This window comes from Sorex fumeus, unplaced genomic scaffold (genome assembly GCF_029834395.1).
Source record: "Sorex fumeus unplaced genomic scaffold, SorFum_2.1 ptg000018l, whole genome shotgun sequence".
Classification (NCBI taxonomy): domain Eukaryota; kingdom Metazoa; phylum Chordata; class Mammalia; order Eulipotyphla; family Soricidae; genus Sorex; species Sorex fumeus.
This window is the reverse complement of record NW_026606075.1, coordinates 24,429,096-24,444,468: the sequence shown is the minus strand read 5'-3', so window position 1 is coordinate 24,444,468 and position 15,373 is coordinate 24,429,096. Positions and strand designations below refer to the sequence as shown.

Here is a 15,373-nt window from a genome sequence, read left to right as displayed (position 1 = left end):
TATTTCACACACACACCAAAAAAAAAACCCATTAAAATTCACAGTTTAATCTTAATTATTCTGCCGCAAAATGAACACCAGAAATGTGTGAAGTAGAAAGTTTTCCCTGCCTGACACAGATGGGTGGATCCCACCGCAAAGGCAGCCACTTGGCAACAGTGGGGAAGCTCCCAGAGACCCAGCACCCCTGCCTGTTTACAGAAACGTGGGCCCTCTGGGGAGGAAATGCGTGCTTGTTCCTAAATAAATGCAGCCCTGAAGAGTTATCTTGGGGTGAACAGAGTAGTTTGCCATTTGGCAGAAGTGGAATGCTTTGAAGCTGGATGGGAAGAGGTCAGTCATGAAATGAAAGGCCAGGACAGGCTCCAGGAACATATGGAGGGAGAATTTTCTTGAATGTTAGGGTGTAAAGTGCACGGTTAGGGAAATGACGTCTTAGAAACTTTGGTATCCTGAGAAGAAATGAATGGGTTAAGAGAAGTTTCTCTCCTCCAGATCACCTTACTACCCTTTGATTTTTAAGTTTCCTAAAATTGATTTTTTTTTAAATGTTTTAAATGTCTTACTGGTCTTAGGGGCTGGAGCCATAGCACAGCGGGTAGGGCATTTGCCTTGCACACAGCCGACCCAGGTTTGATTTCTCCGCCCCTCTCGGAGAGCCCCGCAAGCTATAGAGAGTATTCCACCTGCACAGCAAAGCCCGACAAGCTACCCGTGACGTATCGATATGCCAAAAACAAGTAACAACAAGTCTCACGATGGAGACGTTACTGGTGCCCGCTTGAGCAAATCCATGAACAACTGGAGGACAGTGCTACAATGCAGTGCACTGGTCATAGATATTTCTGTATGAAGTATGCAGGTGCATGTGTGAGCATATATGTATACGTATTACCCATATGTATTATTCCACATATGTAAAAAAAGTATTTGGAAGATTCTTTTTTAGTTTAAAAAACTTTTAAAAAAAAGTCTGGGTGGCCACAATCTGCAGTTCTCAGGCTTAATCCTGAATCTGAATTCAGGGATCCTTCCTGGCAGAGCTTGGGGAACCATATATGGTGCTGGGGATGACCCTAGTTGACTGTGTGTAAGGCAAGTACCTTATTCACTATATTATCTCTCCAACCCTGAGAAATACTTTTTTCTTGAAATAATTTTCAAATGAGTAGGTCCTTTATAGGTTTGCATTTAATTGTTCTTCATTTACTTTTTTAAATTATTTTTATCAAAGCACTCTGACTTGTAGTACTCTTAATAGAACTGCAGGCAGTGTTCCCCGACATCTGCCACCAGTGTCTGCATCCATCCACCAGTGTCTCACATCCCCTCTCCATTTACTTTTCTTACATGACTTTGTGGTAGGGCGTTCGCCTTACACGCGGCCAACATGGCCGACCCGAGTTCGATTCCTCCGCCCCTCTCGGAGAGCCCGGCAAGCTACCCAGAGTATTCGATATGCCAGACACAGTAACAACAAAGTCTCCAATGGAGACGTTACTGGGCCCGCTCGAGCAAATCGACGATCAACGGCAGGGCCTTTACCTTTTTACCTTACATGACTTTGTAGAAATACAACAATGTTGTGAGCATACTCAAATGGTTGAATATAAAAAGAAAACCCTAATAGGAAGAATCCTTTCAATTTGGGCAAATCCCTGATTTGGTAGACTGTCTTCCCATTCTTCCTTGACTATAAGGAAGAGTACTTCTGTTTCATAATGACTGGGTCTCTGTATTAGTCACATGGAGAGACAAGAGGAGGTATGTGCCATACAGAGCCTGGTGACATGCCTGGTGGGGGGAGTGGGGATTACTGTTATCATCTTTTGCAGAGTAGCCAGTGTCCTGGATGCTTGACTGCTGGTCCATCATCCCTGTGATACTTGGAGGACACACCCCGGCAGAGGTGTGTTCCTTGATGTCATCTGTGGCCCAAGATTGCTGACTTTTGAGCTTCCATCCTTCCTGGAGCCCTGCCCTGTCTATTCCCAAGTCTCCCTAAGTCCTTAACCTGGAAGAGGCCCAGGTCAGGTCCCTCTGGCCACATCACTCCTTTGTGGGAATGAGAGAGAAATTTAACACAGGAGTTCATCCACAAGATAGTCCTAGAAGAAGAAGGAGGTCTGGCCCCCACATGCTCGTCACGTGCTGAACTGAGCCTTCTGCCTTTAGATTGGAGCCCAGTGCCATACCCCGGACTTCTCTGACAAAGGTCAGAGTTGCCCACTGTTTCCCTAGAACAAAGACAGGAAAACGTCTTGCTGCCATGGACCATTTGGATATTAATAATATTATTTGTGGCTCACACAGTAGAGGCAGTAGGCATCAGTCTTGTCATGCCACAGGACCAGCCTATAGGTTTTCATAGACCTCACGTGGTCATTGGGCCAGACTTTCCCAGGCCACCCTGATGTTAGAGAGTAGAGCAGGTCTCTGAAGCACAGCATTTTCTCCATGAAGTGCCAACTTATTTTCAGGATGTACATTGAGTAAGAGTCCAGGAAGCTGTGAGTCCAAAGAGTCCAAAGTAGGATGTGAGTGTAAGTGACCTTCTCAGGGCATGTTTGTGGTGGCTGGACGGGACGGGACCTGTGCTAGCCATGGAAGTATCCATCCTGCCACACAATGAGTGACTTAGATCACTCTCTCCAAAGGGCTCATTCAAACACCTTGAGTCAGGAGGGCTCAGGAACACCATTCTTTGAATCAGAGGGACTGAATGAATAGAAAATAAGGAAGGTGCCTTTTTTTTTTTTCCTTTTGAGCCATTTGGAAATTCTGGAGTTGAAAAGGAGGAATCAATAAGCACTCGTTCTCCCCAGGGGGAGATGGTGACATAGACATGTTAGCATGGAGAGAAACAGAAACGCTGATAGAAAAACAATTTGTGTTGTATCACAAATGACTCAAGAGCAGTTTTGAGCCTCCTGTTCTTGGACATGATCATTTCCTGGGAGGGATCTCAAAATAATCAAGGAGATGGGTCAAAGCAAGCATGCTTGTTTGTACTGAGACTCAAGTATGTGACCTTTTATTAAAAGCCATCCAATTCCTGACCCCTGACCAAAATAATTCTGAATCTGGACTGTAGCGCACTGTGCATTTTCCTAAGACTTAGGAACCTCAAGTCTCTGTGTCATTATCTCCGTTGCTCGGAAATAAACCAACTATATGCAAGCTCACATATCATTAAGGTCAACTACTTTATCGAAGCTTTTCTTAGCCACGATTGATAACCCAGTTTTCTTTTCTTTTCTTTTCTTTTTTTAAAAAAAATTTAAAAAACAAGTGCAGCACAACTAAAAATTTTCGGCCGTTCTTTCTGTCATCTTTAATAGCCTTTAACCTGAATTTTTATCTATATCTAGATGCTGTTAAGTACTTTAATGTTTATTTTAAGGTGCACTTTCTGAACTGTCTCATTTTTAAAGGAGATTTAAAATTTTTTTAAAAAGTTAAACCCAACCCAATTAGTGCCCCAAGTACAAACTGATAACTAGAAAATTGTAGAACTGCCAGTTTTTTGGTTTTCTTTTTTTTTAGTAGTAGAATTTCAGAAAATGTGAAATTTGCCAGCTTTTGAAATGGAAAATTGGCAGGTCCAACCTATTAGATACTTGCCGGGGTATTCAAATAAGAGATTGTCCTAATCAGCAAGGGCATCTTTCTTTGTTGTCTTCCATGCTTTCTCAAGCTTTTTTTTTAGAGGAAGATCGGGTTTTGTGCCAATTTTTCAGTGTGAAGATGGTCTACGTTTGTTGAATGTGGAAAGGTTGAGATCACCTGGTCTGACTTGAAGCCTTCTCATTACAGGTCGATCCGGGCCACGAATCCCTCTGAGCACACGGTGATCTTAGCGGTGGTTTCACAAGCGTAAGCTCGCCTCCCCATCCCCAGCAAGCAGCCTTGTCCTTTCTGAAATGTTTCTCCTGATGCAATCCAGTCTCAGAGCCTGCCAAGCAGCAGGCATATCTTGGGTCCAGTCTGAGATTTTGCATGGAAAAGGGGCCGGTGGGTAGGAGGGTTGCTTCCTTTTTAAAGTTTCTGGAAGTATTCCAGATTCTCCCTCCCTCCCTCCCTTCCTCTCTCCCTCCCTCCCTCCCCCCTCCCTCCACCCATCCCCCTCCCTCCCTCTCTCTCTACCTCCTCCTTTCTCCCTCTCTTCTTTCTTCTACCTTCTCTTTCCTCTCTCTATTCCTCTCTGCCTACCTCTCCCTCACTCCCTTCTCTCCAGTCTCTTTTCCCTCTTCCCTCCTTCCCTCCCTCCTCCCTCCCCTTTCCCTCCCTCTCTTTTCTCTCTCCCTCTCTCCCTCTCTGCCTCCCTCCGTCCCTCCCTCCCTCCTTCTATCTCCCTCTCTCCTTCCTCTCTTTCCTCCCTCTCTGTCCTCTCCCTTCTCTCTCCCTCTCTGCCTCCCTCTCCCTCCCCCTTTCTCTCCTATCTCTCTCTCCCTCCTCCCTCCTTCCCCCCCTTTCTCTCTCCCTCCCTCCTCTCTCATAGCTGAGTGCTGTTAGCACATACTCATACACCTCGGAAAAAATAGTTACTCATTATATGCTAGAACTAAAGAGACAATCTGGGGAGGAGGAGGTCTGGAGAAAACATTGTTCCAGGTTATTTTTTGTCTTTGAAGAGTTGGGGAATGCTAGTTTTTTCTATAAAGCAGCAGCACATGGAAGCCTGAGGACAGAGAGGTGCTAAATTGACTGCAAAAGGATTATGCCCATTTTATGTCAAAACTGTTATATGGCTCAGAGCAGGATTGGTGCCAGTGTTTGGAAAGCATGAGGAGAGGGGGGTTGAGTTGTAGATTTGAGACTCGGGGATAAGAACCTGCTCTATTAGGTGTATTGTCTAAAGTGGACAGCGCTTAAAATGAAAGATCTAGGTGGAAAGAGTTGTCTATACAAACCGCAATCAGCGAAATCTTTCTAAAGATCACAATGCACTGTAGTCACCTAATGATTATAGATCCAAGTGGGAAAGGGGCGGAAAGGGCAGTGATTTTGAGGAATTTCTGTGGGAAGTTCCCCTTCTTCAGCCCTCTGGGCCTTGTGTGAGTTTCTGGAAATTCTGAAGTTTTAACAGTATCTTAGCATCTTGGAAATGCCCTACAGAGCAGTTCTGAGCACCAAGCACCTTCCCCATGCCGGGTTATTCTAGTATCCTGAGAATGAATCCAATTCCCACCCCCCTTTGTTCCCCCGATTTGTGTCAAAAATGTTTACTAATAGACCTTGATAACTGATGATTTGTGGTGGCCTATTTGTTATTTTCCAATTGCCCATCAGCACTACTGGTTTTAGGATTTTTTTTAATCAATCACAATCACAGCCATCCTGTTATTCGTCGATTGCCTCGAGCAGGCCCCAGTAACATCTCCTTCATCCTAGCCCTGAGATTTTTTTTTAAAAAGTGCCATAATTAAAATATTTTTTAGGTTTTGTATTTGTGCGGGGCCACACCCATCAGTGCTCAGCGCTTACTCCTGACTGTGCACTCAGGGATCACGCCTGGCAGTGCTGGTGCACCATAATGGTGCCAAGGATTGAACCAAGGTTAGCTGCATGCAAGGCAAGTGGCTTAACCATTGAATCTCTCCTGCCACCCCTCAGTTTTAAAAATAAAAATATGTAGAAAGGGAGAGATTGAATAGTAAAACACATGGTATTTGTGCCAACCAACTTAGGAGAAGAAACTCTTGGGGGGGGGGCTTTTTGTGCCCCTCTGATGTATTCAGAGAACCCAGAACTTGTGTTCCAAGAGGAGAAAAGTGATGGAGAACAATAGTTTCCCCTGTAGATTAGGAGCCTGTGCTGCCCCTTAGCACCGGATGTCGCTTCCTCTTTTTCTCCTGTGCCACCCAGTCCCTTCGAGTCCATTTTCCATACCCATTTCCCAAGCTAGGTGCCCAGGATGCTGGCTGGTTTGTCTCTAGGACACCATTGCCTTTTCATAGGTGGCTGCCCTGCCCCAGCGTGTCCTTGTCACACACCATCCTCAAATGTGGACTGAAATCCCCAACCAGCCAGAAGCTTGGTGTCAGGCCCCTCCCTGCCATGGGCCGTGAGAATACCTTTGCTTCCTCCTCGCCTTCCCTGCTAACCCAGCCTGCCTCGGGTTCTCTGGGGTGCTACGGCCATGGAGCTTGTCTTCCTCACACTGGGAGTTGCGCCCTGCTGTGTCTCAGAAGGCAGTGGGCTCTGACAAGCTTTTCCCCAGCTTGTCACTTTCCAAGGCTGCTCCCAGGCATTTTCTTGCAGTCCTGTGGGCAGGTAGAGGTGCCGATTGAGGGAGAGGGTGGAGGGGGCCTCTCCTGTGCTGGGCCGAGGCTTTCAGATGATCTGCTGGCTTGTCTCTGCTGCCTTTGCTGTTACCACATCAGGAAGGTAGAGATAGGGTCCTGGTGGGTCACGGTACCTGCTTAGTGACCACATTTTCTGCTTTGCTGCAGATCGGGTGACCATGAAGAGGCCTCCGTTCTTCCTCTGCTGCACGCGGGCTTCAACAGGGTATGTGGAAGATGAGCATCCACTTTTCTCTGGTGTGGGTGTCCTTCCCCGTCCCTCCCAGAGCAAAGTCAGACACTTCAGTGGCTATGCCAGGAACTTAACCCCAGAGGCATGAGACAGAGAATTGTTCTCGGGGCATAGTGTTCTCCCTTTCTCATCCAACTTCATGCATCTCAGCTATCACTGTAGAATGGCATCAAAAGCATCTTCTCATATCAGATCCAAATTCAGTAGTCCCCACATCATCTAATTTAAATCAGTGTAGGCAAGTAGGTTCCGTGTATGAGTGTGACTGTGGAAAATGGAGCCCTCCATCCAGCCTCCGCATCACCACCTGCACCAGCACATCCCAGCTCAGTCCCACATGCTCCTCAGAGACTAGATTGAGCTTCGTCTCTAGAGTCTGACCATGCTAGCTGTGGCCTTCTTTGAACTTCCGGTTGAACCCATAAATGTCCGTGGGCAAAAGTTATTTGACAGTGATGCACATAGCACTGAGGCTCAGCTTCAAACTTAAGATCAGTAATGCCAAGAAGACTTGATGAACTGTATAACTAGGCTTACCTGGTTTCCTAGGGTAGGAGCAGTCTGAAAGTTGAGTTAGAAGCAAGGTGATGTGTATAAAAGAGGAAAAGAAAACAAAGGTAAGTTGAGAGAAGAAAAGGGGTGGAAACAGAGCTTCAAAAGAGGAAAGCTGAAAAAGAAATATTTTCATTATGGAAAGAAAAATCATTGTAGAAAAATTGTGGAGGTATTCTACTTTGATGTTTGAAAATAAGCATTTTTTCTCCTATTAGAGTGCCCTTTGGGAAAAAAGGCACTTTTGAAACTTTTGCCAATCTTTTAAACTCAAGTAAATTATAGTAGCATTCTGTGAAAACAAAACCATCAAAAAATATTTCTTTGACAACTCTATGAGTAATACTGAGATTCAACTTGAAGATTTAAGACTTATTGCTTCAAGGACATCACTTACCCACAAATGCAATAACTAGAAATACCTAGTATCTCCAGGTCTTTTGATGGGAGCAGTATGAATTTCAAAGATGATGTGATGGATCCTTTTCCTTCAAAAATTGGATATTGCCTTGTGAATTATTAGGGGAAGTATCTATGGGTGTTCGTTCTCCAGGCTAGCAAAGAAAAGTTTTTTTTCCAGTTTCCTCGTTACTGTAGACAGTGAAGATGCAGAAATCGCCAGTGCGGTCCAGTTGTGTTATGATTTGCTGTACTCTAATGCAGAGGCAACAGGGCCATGCAGAGGACTTGAGGCAGCCTACAGTCCATCTGTGTGGTCAAGCTCACTGTGTTTCTAAGTAGCATCACCACTTTCTCCATAACTCTCTTCTCTCGTCCATCAATACTCCTCACAAAAGCTTCCCTGTGGTTCTGAGCACTGTGCCCAAGAGACAGATCTCAGTGAGTGCACAGAAAATCGTGCTGCTGAGGATGGAGGTGGAACTTGGCAAAGAGAAAGGGCCCTGAGACAGCTTTTCTTTACCCAGTTTCTGTCTTAGAACATCACCTGATTCACAGTTTCCTAGATCCTCTGTATCGCTCACCCTACTGCATAGAGTTCAATGCTGCCATTCATTTCTGAGAAAGGACCTCCTGAAGTGTGTGGGCAAGGTCTGCCTCAAGGCCTGGGGGCTGTCCGGAGAAGGCCCTGTATCCCACGGGTGCCACAGCTGGAAGACCCACATTCCTCAGCTTTTATTGACCTGCACAGTGATGGGGAGACCGCGTATAAATGCAATAATTTAGATTATGAAGTCAGTCTAGAAATTTCCATTCTTTCCTTTTCTGCATTTTCATAGGCTTTTCTGTAAGATTCTATTTTCCTCTGTTCCAATAGGGTGCTGCTTTCTGTAGCCACTCCCAGTGAATAAATCTTGGTGAAAACATGGAAAGCAGTGCCTGTTGGGGAACACTTGGGGTGCATGACCAGGGTCATTTTCCAGCCAGATCAGGGTGCTCCCACACTACTTGGGCTGTTTCTGAAGGATGCACACCGCACCTCTGGAGCCTTCCCTCCTCAGTGACTGCGGTATGACATCAGCTGAGGCTATTTCTTCAGGTGGCTAGGCTCCTTTTTTGGGCAAAAGCTTGCCTCTGACAACTTTGTACCCATGCACCCTTCCAAATAAGCCAATTATTCTTGCTTCTGTGAGGTTGTCTCCCTTCATGGGGTTGTTTTGATCATCTTAAATCATCTGCTGAAATCCAGCCCTGTGTTGCTGGCTCACCAGCCAGTGCTTCTGTGGGTCCTTGAATGGGGATCCAGGAACAAATTGTGCCCTTTCATATTCCATAACAACATCCCCTCGATGCTGACGGAGCTGTGTGTAAGTGGCTGCCTCCATGAGGCCCAGTCCACTTGGAGCCTCTTAGACACCAGCGTTCAGCAGAGGACGACAGCAGATGGATGTTTCTGCATCCACCTTACCCTGTGCGCCTCTTTGGCGATTTGAAACAGGGCTGATTCCATCCAGCAAGTATGTGTGGAGCACATAGCGTGTGCGATGCAATGTGTTTGGCATGTTGGCGATTTGACTGTTCCTCCCTGGAGAGGCTTCCTGAGAAGGAGGAAGTGGAGAATTACGATTTATTACTTATCAGGCTCTCTTCTCAGTGGTTTACTTAATCCTGAGGTTTGATTTTCACCCCGCCCTCTGATTTTTGCAGAGGAGGAAACAGACTTCAAAAATAACTAAATAGCTTGCCAGAAGTCATAGTCATTTTTTTTCTTAAAAAAAAAAAGCAAAATACTTGTTTAACTGTGAACTGCATGTTGGGTCCCCCAGAGCACGCTTACCCAAACAGTTCTCTGAAGTTCTAGCATTCTAAGGCCACTTCATAGGTATTCTGTAATAAGACTTCTGGGGTCCAACAAGTTTGGGAATTAGCTGTTAATCCTCTTTCTACTGGATATCCACACTTGCATACTAGTCAGCAGCATGGCGTAGGAGATGGTGAGAGCCAAGAGTCCTGCAGGCAGACCAGGAGCCAGACCAGGTCCCTGTATTTTCCTTGTTTGCCAAGAGGATTCTGAGCAGGTTGAATTTTAAAGAGCTCTGGAGTCACTTGAATTCTTTCTGAGATGGGCATCAGCTACAGCCTGAAAAATGCCTCTAGTAGCCCATTACCATAAGCTACAAAACACTTATGAGGCACCACAAAGTGCAAGCAGAGGTCTGCAGCATTTAGAAACCATCACCTGTTCTTCACAGCACAGGATGTTCTTAGGCAACCTAAAAAACAAAAAAACTCAGGCAATTGTTATTTACAGATGAAAGGAAAATATTAAATATGTGTAAATGTGTAAATCTTCATAGATTACAAATATATAACAGATATATACATGCGCAATTAAAAAATCAAAGACAATTATTCAAACTATAAAGATTTTTATTCTACCTATAACATTGTCAGTGATTTGGGTTTTTCTGTTAGATTTGTTGTATTTTATACTTTCAAGTTCACAAGAATTTTATCAGTAGAATTAGGCAGCAAAATGTTTCTCTTGGAAGTGTGTCTTTTTAAAATAAAAATCATTTTTGTTTTGAGGCCACACCTGTCTGTGCTGAGGGCTTACTCTTGGTTCTGTAATCAGGGGTCACTTCTGGTAGTACTTGGGGGACCATATGTTCAAGTAAAAGTAAAGGCCCTCCCGTTTATCGTCGATTTGCTCGAGTGGGCCCAGTAACGTCTCCATTGGAGACTTTGTTGTTACTGTGTCTGGCATATCGAATACATCACGGGTGGTTTGCCAGGCTCTGCCGTGGGGCGAGTTACTCTCGATAGCTTGCCAGGCTCTCCGAGAGGGGCAGAGGAATCGAACTCGGGTCGGCCATGTTGGCTGTGTGCAAGGCAAACGCCCTATCGCTATGCTATCGCTCCAGCCCTTGGGGAGACCATCTGATGTGTTGGAAATTGAACCAGGAACAGCCTCATGCACGGCAAGCATCTTAACCCCTGTACTATCTCTCTGGTTCCTAAAAAACAATCCCGTTTAATCCAACATTTTAAACTTATTTTATCACAGATCTTTTTTGTATTTCATGAAGCATCAACTCAGAACATTCAGACCTCTGTTTAGGCTGGTTTATAATCTCAACTGATTTGCAAGCTGAACCTGAATCTAAATATGCTGCTTTCCTGTTGCTTTGTAAATAGTCTTTCTCATTTCATGGGGAGATCTTGGCTTTCCCTCTTCGTAACCCTTCCATCTGACTAGAGTGGAGATGGAGGACAGAGGCTCAGATGTTCTCCAATTCTATGTGAATTGGTTGTGTATATAGGTGGGCAGAGCCAAAGGAGAGAAGGGAGGTGAATGCGACAGGCACTCAGAAGGTCAGGGAGGACCCAAGAAGAGGGATCACCCTTGGTGTAGCACACAGTCAGTCCATCCAGTGTCAGGTTTCAGAAGCCCCCTTTTTAGTGTAATATAGTATAAAGGCATGCCAGTAATACAGGGGGAGAGATTCTGTGCCCTTGCACCTTTAGTCTCTGAGTGTCCCAAAGGAAGGTCAGTGTGCAGTCTTACCTGCTCTATTGCTTCTCTTCAATTTACCAAGTGTTTCAAGTATCTCAACGAAGCTATTTCATCTCCTCTTATATATATGTCTTATATAACACTTGTCTGGATGAGAAAAAAATAGCTGCTGCAGTTGCTTTGACTCTGTGAGAGGTAATTGTATATGTCTTATGTATTATCTTTGCTTTCTTTTCAGAGATTTATGGAGAATAGCAGCATAATTGCTTGCTATAATGAACTGATTCAAATAGAACACGGGGAAGTTCGCTCACAGTTCAAATTACGGTATGTGGCACGTTAAGGTAAAAACTCAAGGCTAACAATTCAGTAGAGAAGCCTGTCTGTCATCTGGCTGGTGTTGCAGGTTTGTAGCTAAATCACCGAGATTTTAAAACCATTAAACAGATAATGGTGTCTGGTAAATGCAGAACCTAAACCGGGAACCTTTTTGGTATAATGAAGTAAATTGGAAGCGTTTCTTCTTTTGACAATATTTTCCACTATTTACAGTAGTTTTAAAATTACACCCTAGGAAAAGCACTGCTAAATTTTTGCACAATTAGGTCAAGATTAAGAATTGCCTTGAAGAACTACTTTCCCACTACTTTAAAGATTTAAAAATTACTACTTGCTATTAGGCTGACATTTAGTAATTGCCACCTAACCACATAGCCACATAAGCAATAGCAATTGCATGAAGCCTTTTTGTGGCCTCACTGGGCAGGAAGGATCTTCAAAATACTGATTTTGGTCTCTTTAGAGGGATCCTTTGGTTTGAGAGCCGGCGACCTACCGGAGCTCCCTCCTGGGTTGAACTGAGTGACTGGGTACTGGCCAAAGCTCTTAGTTGGGACATATTCTGCTTTGGGCTTTATTAAAATATTAGAGCCTTCTTCAGGCTGACTCTCCTCAGGTTATATTCTGTGTGTTATATCAGGTTATATCTTAAACCTCAAGCAAAAAGAGGAGGCTCTTTCTAACCTGGGACTTCCCAGGAGGCCAGTTCCTCTCTTCATATTGACTTGTACTAGGAATGTGATATTAATTCACTGCCCTCCCATTGTCCATCGATTTACTCGAGCAGGCCCAGTAACATCTCTATTGTGAGACTTGTTGTTACCGTGTTTGGCATATCGAATACATCACAGGGAGATTGCCAGGCTTTGCCATGCGGGTGAGATATCTAGGTAGCTTGCTGGACTCTCCAAGAGGGGCGGAGGAATTGAAGCTTGAGCGATAGCATAGCGGGTAGGCATTTCCCTTGCAAGCAGCCGACCCGACTGACCCGGGTTCAATCATTTTAATTATTTTTTACATTTGTTTATTAAAGAACCATGATTTACAAAGGTATTGATAGTTGAGTTTGGGACACATAATGCTCTAGCACCAGAGTCAACTTACCTCCACCTAAATCTGCCACACAGGAAAGGGGGAGTGGTGGGGGGTTATACTGGGATTCTTGGTGGTGGAAAATGTGCACTGGTGAAGGGATGGGTGTTTGATCATTGTATGATCAATTGAGACTTAAACTGGAAAGCTTTGTGGCTGTTCTCATGGTGATTCAATAAATAAAATATTTAAAAAAAAACTTACCTCCACCTGTGTCCCCAAGTTTCCTCCCGCTATCCCACCCTCAACCTACTGTAACCTTGAGGTGGACACATTTTAAAATGTAGAAATTGTAGTTTGGATCTCATGTTTTCAGTGTTGTTGACTATGCTTTGGATATATGGCTGTGTCCAAATGCAATCATTTTTATGATGACCTTGACCACGGTTCCAGCTTCTCAAACCAGCTCCAGTGAGGGAGGAAATGTTGCTTCCTGGAGAGTAGGAGACAGTAACACACTCAAAATCTCTCAAGACCTTGCAGAGTTCCTGGAGCTCTGGTTCAACACTTTTCTCCTTGAGGCTCGGTGGCCCAGCTCTCTTTATGTCTCCACTCATGCTGGCGGGGATATTGATTTCAATCTTTCATACATGCCTTCACCTCACTTCCCATCAAGGCACCTTGGAGGCAGTTGGGTGCCAAGAATGTCCCCAACATGGCTGTATTCTGCTGATAGAGGTCTCCAGGGCAGGTGCTCAGAGTGTGAGCTAGGATCTCACTGTTATGATCACACTTCTTGGCTTGATGACTTTGTCTTCAAAGGGGGATAAAACAGTTTTTCAACTTTATTTCCCTTTCACTCTATGTCCCTGGGAAGCAGAGTGCATTGGCATCTATACACAGGGCCGATGCTCTGGGGGTTCACTCTGGTTGAAAAGTTGTTCTGTAGTGAAACAAGAGCAGTAAGAAATAAAGTGGGGCAAGTTGAGGGGAGTCACCTTGTTAGGCAAAAATGGGTTGAAAAGGTGTCTCTTGAGGGTCATGCTCAGTGCAAAAATCTTGAAGTAGAAAGACACACCCCTGGTTGATTTAAACCATAGATGGGATGTAAACAGACAAAACAAGGAAACGGCCAAAGCCAAAAGAAGCAAGTCTTAGGACTTTGACTGTGAAACTAAAGTTTCCAAAGCAGGTTGAAGGGATCTTAGGGACTATGGAAGAGGGACATGGGAGCTTACAGGATGTGACATGGTGACATACAGCTGATAGAGGTATAAAATGTTATCCCTGGGCCAGGGGAGCTCAAAATGCTGACTTTAGGCTTCAGACGTAGGAAACCAGGATTCTGTCCCCCAGCATCCCCACAACCCTTAAGCACCAGCAAGCACCAGCAGGTGTGGCCAAAGTAAATAAAAATAATATTTTACTCCCTGTTCCAAATATAAGTGCTGTAAGCTAGTGTTCCCTAGTTTTATGTTCAATCCAGGTTGGAATGGGGAGAGAGTTGAACCATACCTGGTGGCACCCAGGGCTTACTACTGGCTCTGTGCTCAGAAATCACTCAGATGGTGAGAGGATTGAATTAGGGGCATCCAATTTTAGGCAGACAACTTAGTCCTTATACTACCTTTCTGGTCCTTACTGGTTTTTGTTGTATTTTTTTTAAGAGATTGGGAATTTATCTTAATTGAATCACCATGAGATACAGTTATAAAGCTTTCATATTTGAGTTTCAGTCATACAATGATCAAACACTCATCCCTCTACCAGTGCACATTCTCCACCACCAATGTCCCCAGTATACCCCACCTTTCCAAACCTCCCCCCGCCGCCTTCATGGCAGACAATTTCCCCCATAATCTCTCCACTTTTTGGAATTATGTTTTGCAATACAGATACTGAGAGATTATCACGTTTGGTTCTTTATCGTTCAGCACACATCTGCCAACCCAAATGATTTTTCCAACCAGCACTGTCTTAGTGATCCCTTCTCTATTCCAGCTACCTTCTCCCCAAGCTCATGAGACAGGCTTCCAACTATGGGGCAGTATTCCTGGCCCTTGTGTCTACTGTCATTTGGTGTCAGTCTCATATTATGTTATTTTATATTCCACAAATGAGTGCAGTCCTTCTGTGTCTATCCCTCTCTTTCTGAATCACTGCACTTGGCATGATATTCTCTATGTCTATTTACTTACAAGCAAATTTCATGACTTTATCTTTCCTAACAGCTGCATGGTATTCTATTGTGTAGATGTACCAAAGTTTGTTTAACCAGTTGTCTGTTCTCGGGCACTCGGTTTATTTCCAGATTCTGGCTATTGTGAATAGTGTTGCAATGAACATACAGGTGCAGATGTCATTTCTACTGTGCTTTTTTGCACCCTTGGGATATATTCCCAGAAGCAGTATTATGGGGTTATGTGGAGGCTCAATTTCTGCTTTTTGAAGGAATTCCCATATTGTTTTCCAAAAAGACTGGGCCAGTCAACATTCCCACCAACAATGAAAGAGCGTCCTTTTTTCCCACATCCATGCCAACACTGGTTGCTTTTGTTCTTTTGAATGTGTGCCAGCCTCTGTGGTGTGAGATGATATCTCATTGTTGTTTTGAGTTGCATCTCCCTGATGATTAGCAAGACACATCAGTTTCTTTAGGCAACATTGGATAGGATGGTCCTTATAAGATGCCGGGAGATGCTTGGCTATTGGGAAATGGGCTGATTTTGACATCTGACAGGTCAAAATCAGTATCCCCAGCCAGCACAGTGGTGGAAAAGAAGTGCTTTGGGTGACTGTCCTGATGAAATACTCTCTGAACCAGGACTCAGAATTCTGCAAGGTCTCACCAGATTCAGAGCTTCTTGAGTGGTTAGTTTGTCTCCCACTCTCCAGGACTGCAACGTCTCTGTGCTCACTGGCGTGGGTTGGGGAGTTGGGACCAGGATCAAGATCATCATAAAAATGGACACGTTCTTAGTAGAAATCAGCATA

At 44.5% G+C, this 15,373-nt stretch overlaps 1 protein-coding gene across 4 annotated transcripts in view; it reads left to right on the top strand.

Annotated features, from left to right (window-relative positions):
* The window catches only part of PDE8B (phosphodiesterase 8B), a 271,503-nt gene that overhangs the window by 170,678 nt on the left and 85,452 nt on the right, over positions 1-15,373 (top strand). For all 4 annotated transcript variants that reach the window (XM_056112509.1, XM_056112510.1, XM_056112508.1 and 1 more), the window contains exons 4-6: positions 3,817-3,876; positions 6,456-6,513; positions 11,247-11,335. In XM_056112509.1, coding sequence (XP_055968484.1) covers positions 3,817-3,876; positions 6,456-6,513; positions 11,247-11,335 — 207 coding nt within the window. The remainder of the gene's footprint in view (positions 1-3,816; positions 3,877-6,455; positions 6,514-11,246; positions 11,336-15,373) is intronic.